We start from the raw sequence: 15,115 nt of genomic DNA, 5'->3' as shown, positions 1-15,115 counted from the left end.
CACCTCCAACTTGACGTCATGAGCATCGATTTCTTTAACTTCCACTTCAACCTTCTCTTTTCCCTCTCCCATTCTGTCCTCCCTTCTCGCTTCTCCTCCACTGCCTCATATTTCTCTCTGGTGCCTCCTCTCCTGCTCTTTCTCCCATGATCCACTCTCCCATGCTGTCAGATTCCTACTTTTCAGCTTATTGCCTTTTCCAAACAATTGTGTGCTTGTCGGCGTCTAGAACAGAATTTTTTATCAGTTTTAGCTGAGATAAAAAAAAAAATAAAAATAAACATGTGATTCTACTGGAGTGAATGTAGAAGAGAGTCAACACGCAATTTGATCGGACGGGCGTTTATTAGAAATTAGGAAGTGAGATGTCATTATTTTCCTTGAAGCAGAGCAGACATTGGAGGTTTCCGTAACAACTTGCGCAATTGGGAATGAGTGCTGTGGTGTTAAACTTTCCTCCAAACATTTTTGTCTAATGCGACAGACGAGTACAAGCTTTACTGTAAGTTTGTGTTAACTTTTTTTTTCCAATTTAATTTTTATGCAAAAGACTAAAGTAGGAAATGAGCGGCATTTTTGCCGATTTGGTCTTGAATGTCCCCAGAACCTGTCTGGCTTTCTCAGACCGAAAAGGGTCTGGCGGTGACGAGTGCGGGAATATGGTGGAAAGCTGAAAATAAAAGGTAGGATGAGCTTAATAATTGGTAGGAGTGGAGCCGCGGGGTGCGGGTGTCGGAGAGTCTGTTCCTGTGCTGTGTTTCTCTCGGGCTCTAAACCAGATTTACTCTCCCCGCTGCCACGTTCTCCGATGATCATTGATTCTGCAGAGTCAAGATCGAAAACATTGCGACCGCCGCCGAGAAGAGCTCAGATATTTTGTTTGTTAATTCGTTGAATAACTGAAGTGAGCGGATATTTCGCTGCGCTGATGAACTGCTCTTTGAACTTGGACTGAGTTACCCCATAAATAAACGCGTGTGTGCAGCAACTTAATATCATCAGCATGTCTCCGGTGTGTTGAAACATGTATTCAGAATCGTTGTAATTATTTTGATCCAGTCCGGCGATGGTGTTATAAAGGAATTCAGCAACACTCACCGACCACAGGATGATGAAGCTTCCGGAGATGGTGAGAAGTAAGATCACAGACCTCCTCCTACTCCCCATCTCCGGGTCACTGCGGTTCTCCGCTTTGCTCTGACCCCTCAGCCCCTTACGGACGCGACTGGTCACTAAAATGTGTTTGACTGTCAGAGCGTTGAACAGGAGTATTAACACGAACGGGAGTAATGGCGTTAGGACGGTAGAAAGCCGATTATATCCCACCCACCCGGGATCCGTATAGTAGCCCGGTATTTCAATACAGTCCCAGGGTGTATTGTCAACCACTCTCACAGGACGATATATAAAGAATTCGGGCACATTATTAAATCAGAGCAGAACGCCGGTTGTTATCACAACCACAGCCGCAGTTTTCCCGGTGCAATATTTTATTTTCCACTTCTGGCAACAAATGGCAACAAACCGATCAAATGTAGAAGTGCCGGTGAACCAGACAAAACTTTCTGTTGCTGACTCTCCCAGGACAGAGATCACACTGCACACGGGGTGATGTCCAGGAAAGTCCCGGGGAAGTAATAATAACCGACCCGCCACAATATCACCACAAACACGATGGTCAGTCGATCCGCCGCTGCCGTGGCCACCAGGTAGCGAGTGGTGCGGGTGGAGAGGCCGCACTTTCCCCGGGACAGGATCACCATCGCCACTAAATTCACTGGGAAACAACAGAGAGAGCGAGCGAGTTACTGTCTGTCCGCTCCGTGGGTCCCGGGGCAGGGAGATGATGGAAATAGAGAGCAGCTGATTCCCGGCGGTTTAAAACGCGGAAGGCGGGGATCGCCGGCGCCTCAAAGGTGCCGATGCCGGGAGAAACGTTCCGGTCCGGGGCGCTGCACGGAGAGCAGGGTTTGGGAAGGAGGCCGGGAGCGCTTTGGAAAATCAGTGTAAATCTCTGTCCATCAGGTTTCTGACTGATATGCAAAGCCGAGAAAGCCTCGGCAACTTTCTCAGCGGCAGTGATTCCCGCGATCTGGTCACATCTGTTCACACTGTCCGGTACCGCTCAGCCCCGCTGTCTCCGACTTTGTCCACGGACAGTTTCCAAAGCTCGTTGCAGATTTACTTCCCCCGTTCGCAGGCATCGATCTCCTCCTCGGCTTCCGCCCACACTGGCCCGGCTCGGCTTGCTTATTTTAAATTCCGCAACTATTCTTCGCCGCGGCTCCTTCACACTCTATCAGGGGATCGGATCAGAAAGTTCCCATGTTGGTTTTATTTAATATTCTCCCAGACCTGCTCCAAATTACTGCGGCGTTACTCTAAATGCTTCGGTGCTGATGGTCCCAGAGCGGAGTGTCGCCCGTAACCTACCCCGTCTGACCTGTATCGGACCCCGCTTGTGTCGGCTCTGAACTCCGGCTTCACTCCATCGATATCAGGGCGTGGAAACAAACCCCGGGAAACAAAAACCCACAGACACCCTTATTTATTTTTTCCAAACTCCCGAAACTCTCGGGATCTAATATATAGCTGGTGGCATTTTCAGGATATAAATCTACTTTTTTTTTGTCAATAGCAGACTGAGGAATATTGATTTAGTCCCTCAGCCAAACTGTTGACACAGTTTGGGAACAACTGGGCTCCAAGCACCGGTCCCTACAACACCGACTGAGACATCCTGCAGGCCCGGGAAGAGTCTTGTTATTCCAGTGGCCACACATTTTAATTCCACGTCCCATTCCCATTCTGATATGGTCTATCCCTCCTCTACTGTCAAGATGAAGCCATACTCAGGTTGCAGGAACAACACTTTATATTCCGTCTAGGGAGCCTCCAACACTATGGCATGTATATTGACCACTTTAACTTCCGTTCATGCTCCTCTTCCCCTTCACACCCCACCTCTTATTTATTTTTAAAAATATATTTGTTATTTTCCCCATTTTTTCTCTCTCTTTTTTCTCCCTCTGTCCCTCTCACTATGACTCCTTGCCCGTTCTCCACCCTCTGGGCTCCCCTCCCGCCTTCTCTCTCCCCAGGCTTCCCCTCCCATGATCCTCTCCCTTTTCCAGCCTCGTATCCCTTTTGCCAATCAACTTTCCAGATCTTTGATCCACCCCTCCCCTCCTGTCTTCTCCTGTCATTTCGGATCTCCCCCTCCCCCTCCCCCTCCCACTTTTAAATATCTTACTATCTCTTCTTTCAGTTAGTCCTGACGAAGGGTCTCGGCCCGAAACGTCGACTGTACCTCTTCCTATAGATGCTGCCTGGCCTGCTGCGTTCCACCAGCATTTTTTGTGTGTGTTTCTGGTTCCTCCAAATTGTTTTGAGCTGTGAAATTGTTTTTATCAGAAGAAACCATGGAGGCTGAAATTTTCTAAGTTGAAATGTTGTACTTCACCCACTGACGTGCTTTGTAAACTTTTAACAGTGTAGAAAAGTCAAAGGATTTGTGTATGGTAGTCACAAATACAACAGCACGTTAGTTCCGCTGTATCTGTCAGTTCACCAGCGCTTGAATGCCGCCGATCCTTGACTGTAGAGGCGGAGATGCTGGAGAAGACAGCACCCCACTCGCTACAAAGAGAGCCCGATCACGTGTCCATGTCCGTGATCTGATTGGATACATTGCCATGACGTTACTGGCAGTGTGACGTCATTCACTGGCTCTCATTTTGGAAGGGCTTCAGTCGGCCATCGCAGATACACCAACAGCTTCGCGCTGGGAAGCGGCCGTTCACCTGCTCCGTGTGTGCGAAGAGACTCATTCAGTTAACCCACCTTGTGATGCTCCAGTGAGTTCACAATAAGTAGACGCGTAGAGGCCACATTTCTGTCCGGAGTGAGCAAAGAGTTTTACTAAACCATCCCAGCTGCTGTAGCACCAGCAACTTCTCACCAGGAAGGAAAATCAGTCCTGGGAAAAGCCTCTGGCTATCCACACAACCAATGCCTCTCATTATCTTATACACCTGTATCAATTTCCTGCATGATTCTCTCCAGACGGAATAAGACAATGTGCTCACTGTGGTTTTCACGTTCTTCAGGGCTCCGGACTAAGGCGGTTAAACTCCTCCTTCCCTGCTCTTTTCAACTTTTGGTGTCATTTTCACTAATTTCAAAGGACTGTGCCTCAGACAGTTGGGTTGTTGCAACGCGCCTCTAAAGTCATACAGCAGACGAACGAGTGAATCTTCGATGGAGGGGAGTCAGAAATCAAAGAGTTACCAGCCTGAGTCAGGACTTTGGGGTTCCAGAAAGAGATGGGAACTAGAATTTACAAGAAGGAGGAAGAAGAGGAATCAGAACAGCAGGATGCGGCTAAAAATGAAAGATCAGAAACATTTGGAAACTGATTGATCGAAAAAAAAGTGTTTAATTTCTGCGAAATACTGGTGGAAATCAACAGATCAGGCAGTCAATGTGGAGAAGAATAAATGGACAGCGTTCAGGCCGAGCCCCTTCAGCATGCATTGGCTGTGTACTCCTCTGCTTAGTTGCTGCCTGAACTGCAGAGTTCCTCCAGCATTTTATGTGTATATGTCTGCATTTCCAGCAACAGCAGAATCTCTTGTGTTTTATATCTGCATTTGTAAGAACGTTCTACTTTGGCATTAAACACGAGGAAAGTTTGCTGATATTAAGTGTATTGTTTTATTAGAGCTGCTTTCTGCGTTAAAAGAGGTGCTCAGTTTTCTACACACAAACACTGAGGTATGTACTTGAACCGGTGCTTGCGGAAACTTTCAATGGCACCGTGATTACCCAGAAAGCTCTGCGTAACAATTCTCGCCGTCTCTGAAGCACTGATCGAATGCGCAGGCGTCAGGGTTTCGGAAAGTCCCGAATATCACGCATGCGTAGTCCATAAAAGGCCTCGGATGTCGCTGCCGGTAAGTGTTTCTCCGTGCGCCCGTTTTCACTACCGACTGAGGGGCAATTGCTGTGACTCCCGGAAACTGTGCTCCGCGATCCCGGGACAGTCCTGTTCTCTTCCCCCTCTCTCAGCCCCACGATCCCTGCACGGATCCCGGGGAGATTCCGGCTGATGAGGGAATGGAAACCGATGGATCTCTCAGACAGAGCTGAGCTCCAGCTGTCTAAATGCAATGATTAGGAACTCGGAGAAAGGGAACAAAATCTTTTGCATCACCAGTTGAGAAAATCACCTTTGTTCTACCTCCAATCACAAACAAGGGACATTCTGCAGATGCTGGAAATCCAAGCAACACACACAAAATGCCGGAATTCAGCATTAGTACACTTTTCCATAGATGCTGCCTGGCCTGCTGAGTTCTTCCAGCATTTTGTGTGTGTTGCTTGTTCTACCTCCTCTTGTTCTGGACCTTTCTACCCGTGAGGACATGTATTGACCCATTCACTCTGTATACATAATGATATCAAACACCTTTGCCCTGGGCAAGAAATAGCTTTCACATCACAAATGTGCCAGACTCCAATGAGACAGAATACTGCGCTTCCCTTTATATTCATTGGCATTACCATCAACGAGTTTACCACCATCAGTCATTTGGGGGAGGGTTCAGGGGAAATATTTATGCACAATACAGAAACTGGTTGTATTGTGGTGATGCAAAAGTTGCTGGAGAATTTGCAGTTTTTGCAGTGATATTTTGAAATCTGACTTTTTAAAGTGTAATTCAGCAAGCAAACCACATCTGGACAATGTGCAAAATCTCTGGTGAGAAAATCCTTCATTACCCGTTACGGCCTGCTACATAGGTTGTGTGAGAGTGCAGATGAACTCGATCATACCCAGAGGAGATTAAAGTTCCTATCTACAGTTATTTGCTAGCTGTTAATATGAATACCTCCCTATATAAAATTCACTATGCACTTTTTGTCACTGGGTAAAAAAATGCACAATACAAGTTTTATGTTCACACTGGTTATTACAAATTGGAGGGGACATTGGTGGGGAGACATCCAGTGTCCCTGATGCCCTCACCTACAAGATATGCATCCAGCTGCAGCTTGTAACCCTGCACTTTAAGGAGTTGGAACTTGAAATGGAGAATTCCGGATCATCCAGGAGTTGGAGGGGGTGATAGATATGACATGAAGAGAGGTGAGTTACACCAAAGGTGCAGGACACAGGAAACTGGGTGAGAGTCAGGAAGGGAAATGAGGTTAAATAGCCATTGCAGAGTACTCTTGTTGCTATCTCACACAACAAGAGGTGGACCACTTTAGAAACTCTTGGTGGGGGGGGGGTGATGAAGATTACCTGGCAGAGGAAAGTCAAGGGGGTGATAGGGGATTCGTTCGTTAGGGGAACAGAACAAGAGGGGACTAATATCCTAGTGGTAAGGCTTGCTGGAGCTGGTGTGGGTGGGGGGTGGTTGATGTGGTTAAAATAAGTTGTAGGGGGAATGGGAGCCAGAATGACAGAACAGATAGTGGATAGTGAATTGAATTGAATTGACTTTATCACATACATCCTTCATATACATGAGGAGTAGAAATCTTTACGTTACGTCTCTGTCTAAATGTGCAATGTGTAATTTATTATAAATAGTTTGTACATAGAACAGTCAATATAACAGAGAAGTGCAATTGTATCAGCATGAATTAATCAGTCTGATGGCCTGGTGGAAGATGATGTCCCGGAGCCTGTTGGTCCTTTTGCTGTGGTACTGTTTCTTGGCTGGTAGCAGCAGGAACAGTTTGTGATTGAGGTGATTCAGGTCCCTAATATCCTTTGGGCCTTTTCTACACTCCTGTCACTGCACATGTCCTGAATAGTGGGAAGTTCACATCTACAGATGCGTTGGGCTGTCTGCACCGCTCTCTGCAGGTTCCTGTGATTGTGGGAAGTACAGTTCCCATACCAGGCAGCGATGCAGCCAGTCAGGATGCTCTCAGTTGTGTCCCTGTAGAAAGTTTTTAGGATTTGGGACACCATCCCAAACTTCTTCAACCATCTGAGGTGAAAGAGGAGCTGTTGTGCTCTTTTCACAACACAGCCGGTGCTTACAGACCATGTGAAATCCTCGGTGATGTTTATGCCAAGGAACTTAAAGCTGTTCACCCTCTCAACCCCAGATCCATTGATGTCAATAGGGGTTAGCCTGTCTCCATTCCTCCTGTCGTCCACAATCAGCTCCTTTGTTTTTGTGACAATGAGGGAGAGTTTGTTTTCATGACACCAGTCAGATGTTCAGACCTCAGGTAGGGCCAGCAATCAAAAGGTTGAGCATGGTGCGATGAATGTGCTGAGCTGTGTATATCGCAATGCAAGAAGCATTGTAGGAAAGCTGTACTGTGGTCAGGACAAGGAATTATGTTATTGTAGCCATTATTGTAACTTGGTTGCACCCAACTGTCTGAGGGATTTGGAGGAACAAATTTGTAGAGAGATTGCAGACCATGCCAAGAAACAAAGTTTGATTCAGTAAGTGATTTTAACTTTCCATACATTGACTGGGACTCACATACTTTAAAAGGACTAGATGGGGTAGAGTTTATCAAATGTGCCCTTAATCAGAACATAGAATTCCTGATGTAGAAGTGGGCAATAAGCTGTTGGAAAATGATCCAGGGCTGGTGACAGAAATTACACAGATCCCTGAAAGTTGCTTCACAGGTAGATAGGGTAGTTAAGAAAGCTTATGGAGTATTAGCTTTCATAAGTCGATGGATAGAGTTTAAGAGTCATGGTGTAATGATGCGGCTCTATAAAACTCTGGTGAGGCCATACTTGGAGTACTGTGTCCAGTTCTGGTCACCTCACTATAGGAAGGATGTGGAAGCATTGGAAAAGGTACAGAGGAGATTTACCAGGATGCTGCCTGGTTTAGAGAGTATGCATTATGATCAGAGATTAAGGGAGCTGGGGCTTTACTCTCTGGAGAGAAGGAGAATGAGAGGAGACATGATAGAGGTATACAAGACATTAAGAGGAATAGATAGATTGGACAGCCAGTGTCTCTTCCCCAGGGCACCACTGCTCAATATAAGAGGACATGGCTTTAAAGTAAGGGGTGGGAAGTTCAAAGGGGATATTAGAGGAAGGTTTTTTTATTCACAGAGTGGTTGGTGAGTGGAACTCAATACCTGAGTCAGTGGTGGAGGCAGATACACTAGTGAAGTTTAAGAGACTACCAGACAGGTATATGGAGGAATCTAAGGTGGGGGCTTTTATGGGAGGCAGGGTTTGAGGGTCGGCACAACACTGTGGGCCGAAGGGCCTGTACTGTGCTGTACTATTCTATGTTCTATTATGCCATGAGATTCAAAGTAAATACGGAAAACGAGAGGTCTGGATCATGGGTTGAGATTCTAAATTGGAGAAAGATTAATATTAATGGTATCAGAAAGGATCTGACACCTTTTTATCTGCCTGCCAAAATAAAAGTTGGAAGGTAACTGGTACAGGGAACCTGGGTTTTCAAGAGACATTGAGGCCCGGGATATTTTGTTCCTCTAAATGCCTCAGTCTGTTGGGTGCGACCAAGATTCATTAATGACTACAATATCATGATTCCATGCTCTGAGATCATCTGACTTTTTTTTTAGTCATCTTCTATTGGTTTCTAAAAGCTTTCCAGTAGTTTTTGCTCTATTATTTGCCCTCTCTTTGGCTTTGGCTTCTCATTTCAGACACGGTTGTGTCCTCCTACCTTTCCAATGCTTCCACTTCTTTGGGATGTATCGATCACTCAGCTTCCAAATTGCTCCCAGAAACTGCAGCCATTGCTGCTTCGTTGTCACTCCTACTGTATCCCTTCCAAACAAGTTTGGCCAGCTTCTTTGTCATAGAAACATGGAGAAGTTCAGTACAGAGACAGGCTATTTGGCCCATCTAGTCAATGCCGAAAAAACATTTAGGCTGTCTAATGTAACTACCTGCACTGGGACCATTGCCCTCCATACCCCTACCATCCAGGCTCCCATCCAAACTTTTTTTTAAATGGTGAAACCGAGCTCATGTTCACCACCTCTGCTGGCATCTCATTCCACACTCTCACGACAATTTCAGTAATGAGCTTTTCCAAATATTCCTGTTAAATTTTCACCTTCCCCATTTACCCATGACCTCTGGTTGTAATCCCACCCAACCGCAGTGGAAAAAGCTGCTTGCATCTACCCCATGTGTACCCTCATAATTTTGTATACAGTACTTCTAACAAATCCTCAAAGCAATGTATAATTTCATTGTATATGTTTAGAGCTTTTTGTTAGGTGTATAAGATGATGAGGGGCATTGATCGTGTGGATAGCCAGAGGTTTTTTTTTCCCAGGGCTGAAATGGCGAAGACAAGGTAGTGTAGTTTTAAGGTGCTTGGAAATAGATACCGAGGGGATGTCAGGGGTAAGTTTTTTACACAGAGAGTGGTGGGTGCGTGGAATACACTGCCAGCTATTTGTGTGAGAGTGTTTCAGTTACTGTGGGGCCAGGAACCCATGCAGCTCAGTGGGAACAGGGAATAATACCAATGGAGAGAGTCAAACTGAGCCAGGTCACAGATTGGAGATGGCAGAAATACCCCATTCTCATAGAGACAGGAAGGGGGTCAGAGAATTTGATGGTCATTCCAGATACCAGCACTGTGCCCATTTAGAAGATTTCTCTCTCCAACTTGTGTTGAACCTCACTGTAACAGTGTGATGTCAGTTCACACCTTGACAACTCAAGTGATCTCACCAGAAATGTTGTCCTACACCCACTGATAGATCTTGTAAATGTTTTTACAGGTTAAAAATGACAAGGAATTTGTCTACGGGAATCTCGAGAACAACACGCCAGTTTTGCGGTCCCTGTCCAGATATTTAAGAAGTGGAGCAAGGGATTCACTCGATCATCCTTCCTGCTCAGACTGTGGGAGGGATTGACTCGATCATCTGACCGACTGGCAAGTCTGTCATTTTACACAGGGGAGAGGCTGTTCAGCTGCTCAGACTGTAGGGGTGGATTCACTCGGTCATTTCAACTTAAGGTACATCAGGTAGTTCACATTGGACAAGGCCAATCTGTTCTGTGTGTGAGAAGTGATTCAGTCGATCATCCCACCTGTGGACACACCAGTCAGTTCACACAAGGCAGAGGCTGGTCATCTGCTGAATTTGTGGGGAAGGATTCACTCGGTCATTTGGCCTAATGGCTCCCCAGCGAGTTCATACCAGGGAGCAGCAGTTCACCTGCTCGGACTGTGGGAAGGGATTCATTAAATCATCTCAACTGAAGGTACATCAGCGAGTTCACACCGGAGAGAGGCCGTTCACCTGCTCAGATTGTGGAAAGGGATTCACTCTATCATCCAGCCTACTAATACACCAGCGATTTCACACTGGGGACAGGCCATTCACCTGCTCTGTCTGTGGGAAGGGATTCCATCGACCAGCTGACCTTCATAGACACCACCAATTTCACATAGGGGAGAAGCCGTTCACCTGCCCAGACTGTGGAAAAGGATTCACTTTACTATCTCACCTGCAGAGACACCAGTCAGTTCACACCAGGGAGAGGCCGTTCACCTGCTCAGTCTGTGGAAAGACATTCACCCAGTCATCCCACCTACAGCGACACTGGTCAGTTCACACAGGGGAGAGGCCGTTCACCTGCTCTGACTGTGGGAAGGGATTCACTCAGACAACTAGCCTACTGAGACACCAGCGAGTTCACACTGGGGAGAAGCTGTTCACCCGCTCAGAACGTGGGAAGGGATTCACTCGGTCATCTGATCTGCTGGCACACCAGCGAGTTCACAATGGGGAGAGGCCATTCACCTGCTCAGAATGTGGGAAGGGATTCACTTGCTCATCTCAACTGAAGGTACATCAGCGAGTTCACACTGGAGAGAGGCCGTTCACTTGCTCAGACTGTGGGAAGACCTTCACTCAATCATCCAACCTTCAGATGCACCAGCGAATTCACACTGGGGAGAAGCCGTTCACCTGCCCAATCTGTGGGAAGGGATTCATTCAGGCAGCTAGCCTACTGAAACACCAGCGAGTTCACATTGGGGAGAGGCCATTCACCTGCTCAGAATGTGGGAAAGGATTCACTCGGTCATCTGATCTGCTGGCACACCAGCGAGTTCACACTGGGGAGAGGCTGTTCACCCGCTCAGAACGTGGGAAGAGATTCTCTCAGTCATCTGATCCGCTGGCACACCAGCGGGTTCACAGTGGGAAGAGGCCATTCACCTGCTCAGACTGTGGGAAGGGATTCAGTTGCTCATCTCAACTGAAGGTACATCAGCGAGTTCACACTGGAGAGAGGCCGTTCACTTGCTCAGACTGTGGGAAGACCTTCACTCAATCATCCAACCTTCAGATGCACCAGCGAATTCACACTGGGGAGAAGCCATTCACCTGCCCAGACTGTGGGAAGGGATTCACTCAGGCAGCTAGCCTACTAAAACACCAGCGAATTCACACTGGGTAGTGGCGGTTCACGTGCTCAGACATTAGGAAGAGGTTCTCTCAGACAAATCAACCAAATGTGCATCATTGAGTTCACACTGGGGAGAGGCCATTCACCTGCTGTGAATGTGGGAAGGGATTCACTCAGTAATCTAACCTTGTGACACACTACCGGGTTCACACTGGGCAGAAAGTTTCAATAAGCTGCATGCTGGATATTTATCCATCACCGTTGCTGAATGCAATTTTGAGAGTGACTGTCGGTGCTGAACTCTGCAATTATTGCTGCTGCTCACCACACCCAGTTCTGCACCCTGGTCACTGGGCATGGGAGGAGTTTCTTCTGCTGCATATTCACCTTTAATGGGGCTGGAGTTTAATATTCTGGATCTGAGACAAATAAATCAGTTCTATTTTAAACTCTTATCTCCGGTACTTGGTGAATTTATAACATACCTAGTGTACAGTAGAGAGTCGACTCAGGCCGGCTGGACCCTGCCAGTGATTCTGTTCCATGACAGTCTTTTAAAATCCACCCCTGTTGTTCATCTCTCGCTCTCCCTGTGGTGATGGGCTCCAAACAGTCACCACTCTGTGGGTGAAGAGGATTCCCTTGAATTTTCTGCAGACTGACAAAATCAAGCTGCGGTTCTGTCTGAGATGTTCTTTGGCCCTCTAATCTCTCGGCTGAGGAAGAATGACATTGGTAGTTAACCTTATTGACAGCTCATTTCCACATTATGTGTCATTTTCCCTGCTTCTAAAGGCTTGTTAGAAAACACCACTGTCCTTTAAAGACTGAAAGCAGAATGGGAAACCATTAGTTAGATGTTCAACGGTGCAGGGTCAGAAACCAGAGGCGGGTCTGCACAGGGCAGAGTTTGGAGATCTGGACGATGGTCAGGGTAAGAACGTATGATGAGGAGAAGGGAATGTATGATGAGGGGCGTGACATCGAATGACAGAGTAACAACTTTTGGAAGTTGACTGACAGAGAAAATAATTTGGTTGTCTGACTGATGACACAAACAATGCCTGTTGTGAGGTGCTCCACTGGTCGAGGAACATGTGTGTGTTGGGAATGGTTTTATCTATTGAGAGAGTTGTTCCTGCTTGTTTATCCTGTAATGTTATATCCGGATGGTTATTATGGTTTGTCCTATCTGAAATAATGTATTGATTATCATATAATTTGTAAGATTTTGACTCCAAAACTGGATCTGACTTGAATTTATTGGTTCTTTATGAAGTGATAGAGGGCTTTCAGAAGTTTGTATTTTAAAGCAAGATTTTGGTGAATGGTATTTGTCACTTGATTGTACCTGAGTAATTAATCAGATTGAGTTAAACTGCTGCAGGATCCCAGAATATATTGCATTGTGTCTGGTTTCTCTTGGCATTTTCTGCATTTGTTGCCTGGTTTATTTGTCTTTTATGCATTTTTGAGTTTTTAAAATGTTAACCACCTTGTCCTGTAGTTCCCCAAGGAACCCCTGTTTCTGGGAAGAGGTCTCCAACTCTGAGTCAGACGTACAATGCTTCCTTGTCACCGTCTAGTCTGCTCAGATCATTGGGATGTCTCCCATGGAGTGTCATCCTCATTCCACTCGTTAGCTTTTTGCCATAGTGATGAATAATTTTTCTGAGTTGGCCTCTCATTTAAGTTTTCTGGTCTGTATTTCTTATCCGAATTGCATATACCTGCATGGTGTGCTGAATCCTGTTTATATTGTATGAAAATATATACTTTAGAAAGCATATCAGATCATTGGGTGGTAGCTCTTCCTCCTTCTGTCCTCGGTAGTGTTAATCTAAGTGTGTTTGAGTGTAAATAGTCTTTTCTAAATTTGTCATTTCAGTTTTTTTGTAAAGTTTCCAGATTGGAATGGGACCAAGATATTTACCTAAAGAATACGATAATATGGGTACAGCGAAAGTGTTTATTGCCTTTGTTGTAAGTATTGATCCTGTGGATAAGACATTAATCACATGGACACCAGAGGATTTTTCCCAGAGTTGAAATGGCTAACACGTGAGGGCATAACTTTATGGTGCTTGGAAATGGGTACAAAGGGGATGTCAGAGGTAATTTTTTCACAAAGAGCATGGTAGGTGCATGGAATGCTCTGCAGGATAAGGGGGTAGTAGTGTATACTATACAATCTTTTAAGAGACTCTTAGACATGTACATGAAGCTTAGAAAAATAAAGGACATTGCGGTAGGAAAATTCTAGGCAGCTTCTAGAGTAGGTTACATGGCAGGCAGAGTATTGTGGGACAAAGAGCCTGTAATGTGCTGTAGATTTCTATTTTCTCTGTTCTATTTGTTATACCATGGATGTCTGCTTGGTAAATGTTCTTAAGCCTTGAAGCAAATGTTGTTAAAAGTTTTCCTTTTTGCAGTATTTTTCTATTGTCATTGTTTTTTGGTATTCCAGATAGCTGGGTGTCAAGAGTCCTGATGAAGGGTCTTGGCCCAAAACGTTGATTCTCATCCATAGATGCTGCCTGACTTGCTGAGCTCCTCCAGCACTTTGTGCGTATCGCTCCAGACATCCAGCATCTGCAATATCTCGTGTCCCAGATACTGGTATGTTTATCGAAAGGACACGCAGGCAGGGAAAGAGGGTGCTGTGGCTCTGTTGGGAAAAAATCAAATCAAATCATTAGAAAGAGGTGACATACGGTTGGAAGATGTTGAGTCATTGTGGGTAGAACTAAGGAACAGCAATGGTGAAAAGACCCTGAAGGGAGTTAGCTGAAGATTCCCAAACAGTAGGATGTATATTATCCACAAATTACAACAGGAGAAAGAAAATGCATGCCAAAACAGCAATGTTACAATAGTCATGAGAGATAGTCATGCAGATATATTGGAAAAATCAGGTAGGTGCAGGATCCCAAGAGGGGGATTTCCTACGATGCCCTCAAGATGGCTTTTTAGAGCAGCTCCTGGTTGAGCCCAGCTGGGGATCAGCTGTTCTCAATTGGGTGTTGTGCAATGAACAGGAATTAATTAGAGCACTTAAGGAGAAAGAACCCACAGGGGCAAGTGATCGTAAAATATTGGAGTTCATCCTGAAATGTGAGAAGGAGAAGCTGCTGTACTCTCTGTACACCCATGATTGTGTAGCCAAGTTTCCATCGAACTCAATATATCAGTTTGCTGATGACACAACAATTGTAGGCCGTATCTTGGGTAATGATGAGTTTGAGTACAGAGAGGAAATTAAGAACCTGGTGGCATGTTGTGAAGACAATAACCTATCGCTCAACGTCAGCAAGACGAAGGAATTGGTTTTTAAATCAGAAGGAGTAGTGGACAGCACGACTCCATTTACATCAGTGGTGTGCAAGTGGAACAGGTCAAAAGCTTTAAGTTCCTCAGGGTCAATATCACAAATGTCCTGACTTGGTCCAACCAAGCAGAGTTCACTGCCAAGAAGGCCCACCAGCACCTTTACTTCCTGAGGAAACTAAAGAAATTTGGCCTGTCCCCTAGAACCCACAGTAATTTTTTATAGATGACAGTAGAAAGCATTCTCCTAGGGTGCATTACAACCTGGTATGGAAGTTGTCCTGTCCAAGACGGGAAGAAGCTGCAGAAGGTCGTGAACACGGCCCAGCACATCACACAAGCCAATCTTCCGTGCGTGGACTCACT

At 45.7% G+C, this 15,115-nt stretch overlaps 1 protein-coding gene across 2 annotated transcripts; it reads left to right on the top strand.

The window, feature by feature from the left end:
* Window positions 1-482: 482 nt before the first annotated feature.
* LOC140206954 (uncharacterized) lies at window positions 483-11,706 on the top strand. 2 transcript variants are annotated; one of them, XM_072275250.1, is made up of 2 exons: window positions 483-502; window positions 9,781-11,706. In XM_072275250.1, exon 2 carries the CDS (start codon window positions 10,184-10,186, stop codon window positions 11,471-11,473), a length of 1,290 nt encoding a protein of 429 aa, XP_072131351.1. In that variant the 5' UTR covers window positions 483-502; window positions 9,781-10,183; the 3' UTR covers window positions 11,474-11,706. The 2 variants fall into 2 exon arrangements, with proteins under 2 accessions (XP_072131351.1, XP_072131350.1); XM_072275249.1 differs by lacking the exon at window positions 483-502 and adding an exon at window positions 4,930-4,955.
* Window positions 11,707-15,115: the final 3,409 nt, after the last annotated feature.

The sequence above is a fragment of the Mobula birostris genome, chromosome 13 (assembly GCF_030028105.1).
Source record: "Mobula birostris isolate sMobBir1 chromosome 13, sMobBir1.hap1, whole genome shotgun sequence".
Classification (NCBI taxonomy): Eukaryota; Metazoa; Chordata; class Chondrichthyes; order Myliobatiformes; family Myliobatidae; genus Mobula; species Mobula birostris.
Note: the sequence above shows the minus strand (reverse complement) of the source record. Positions and strands in the feature narration are given on the sequence as shown.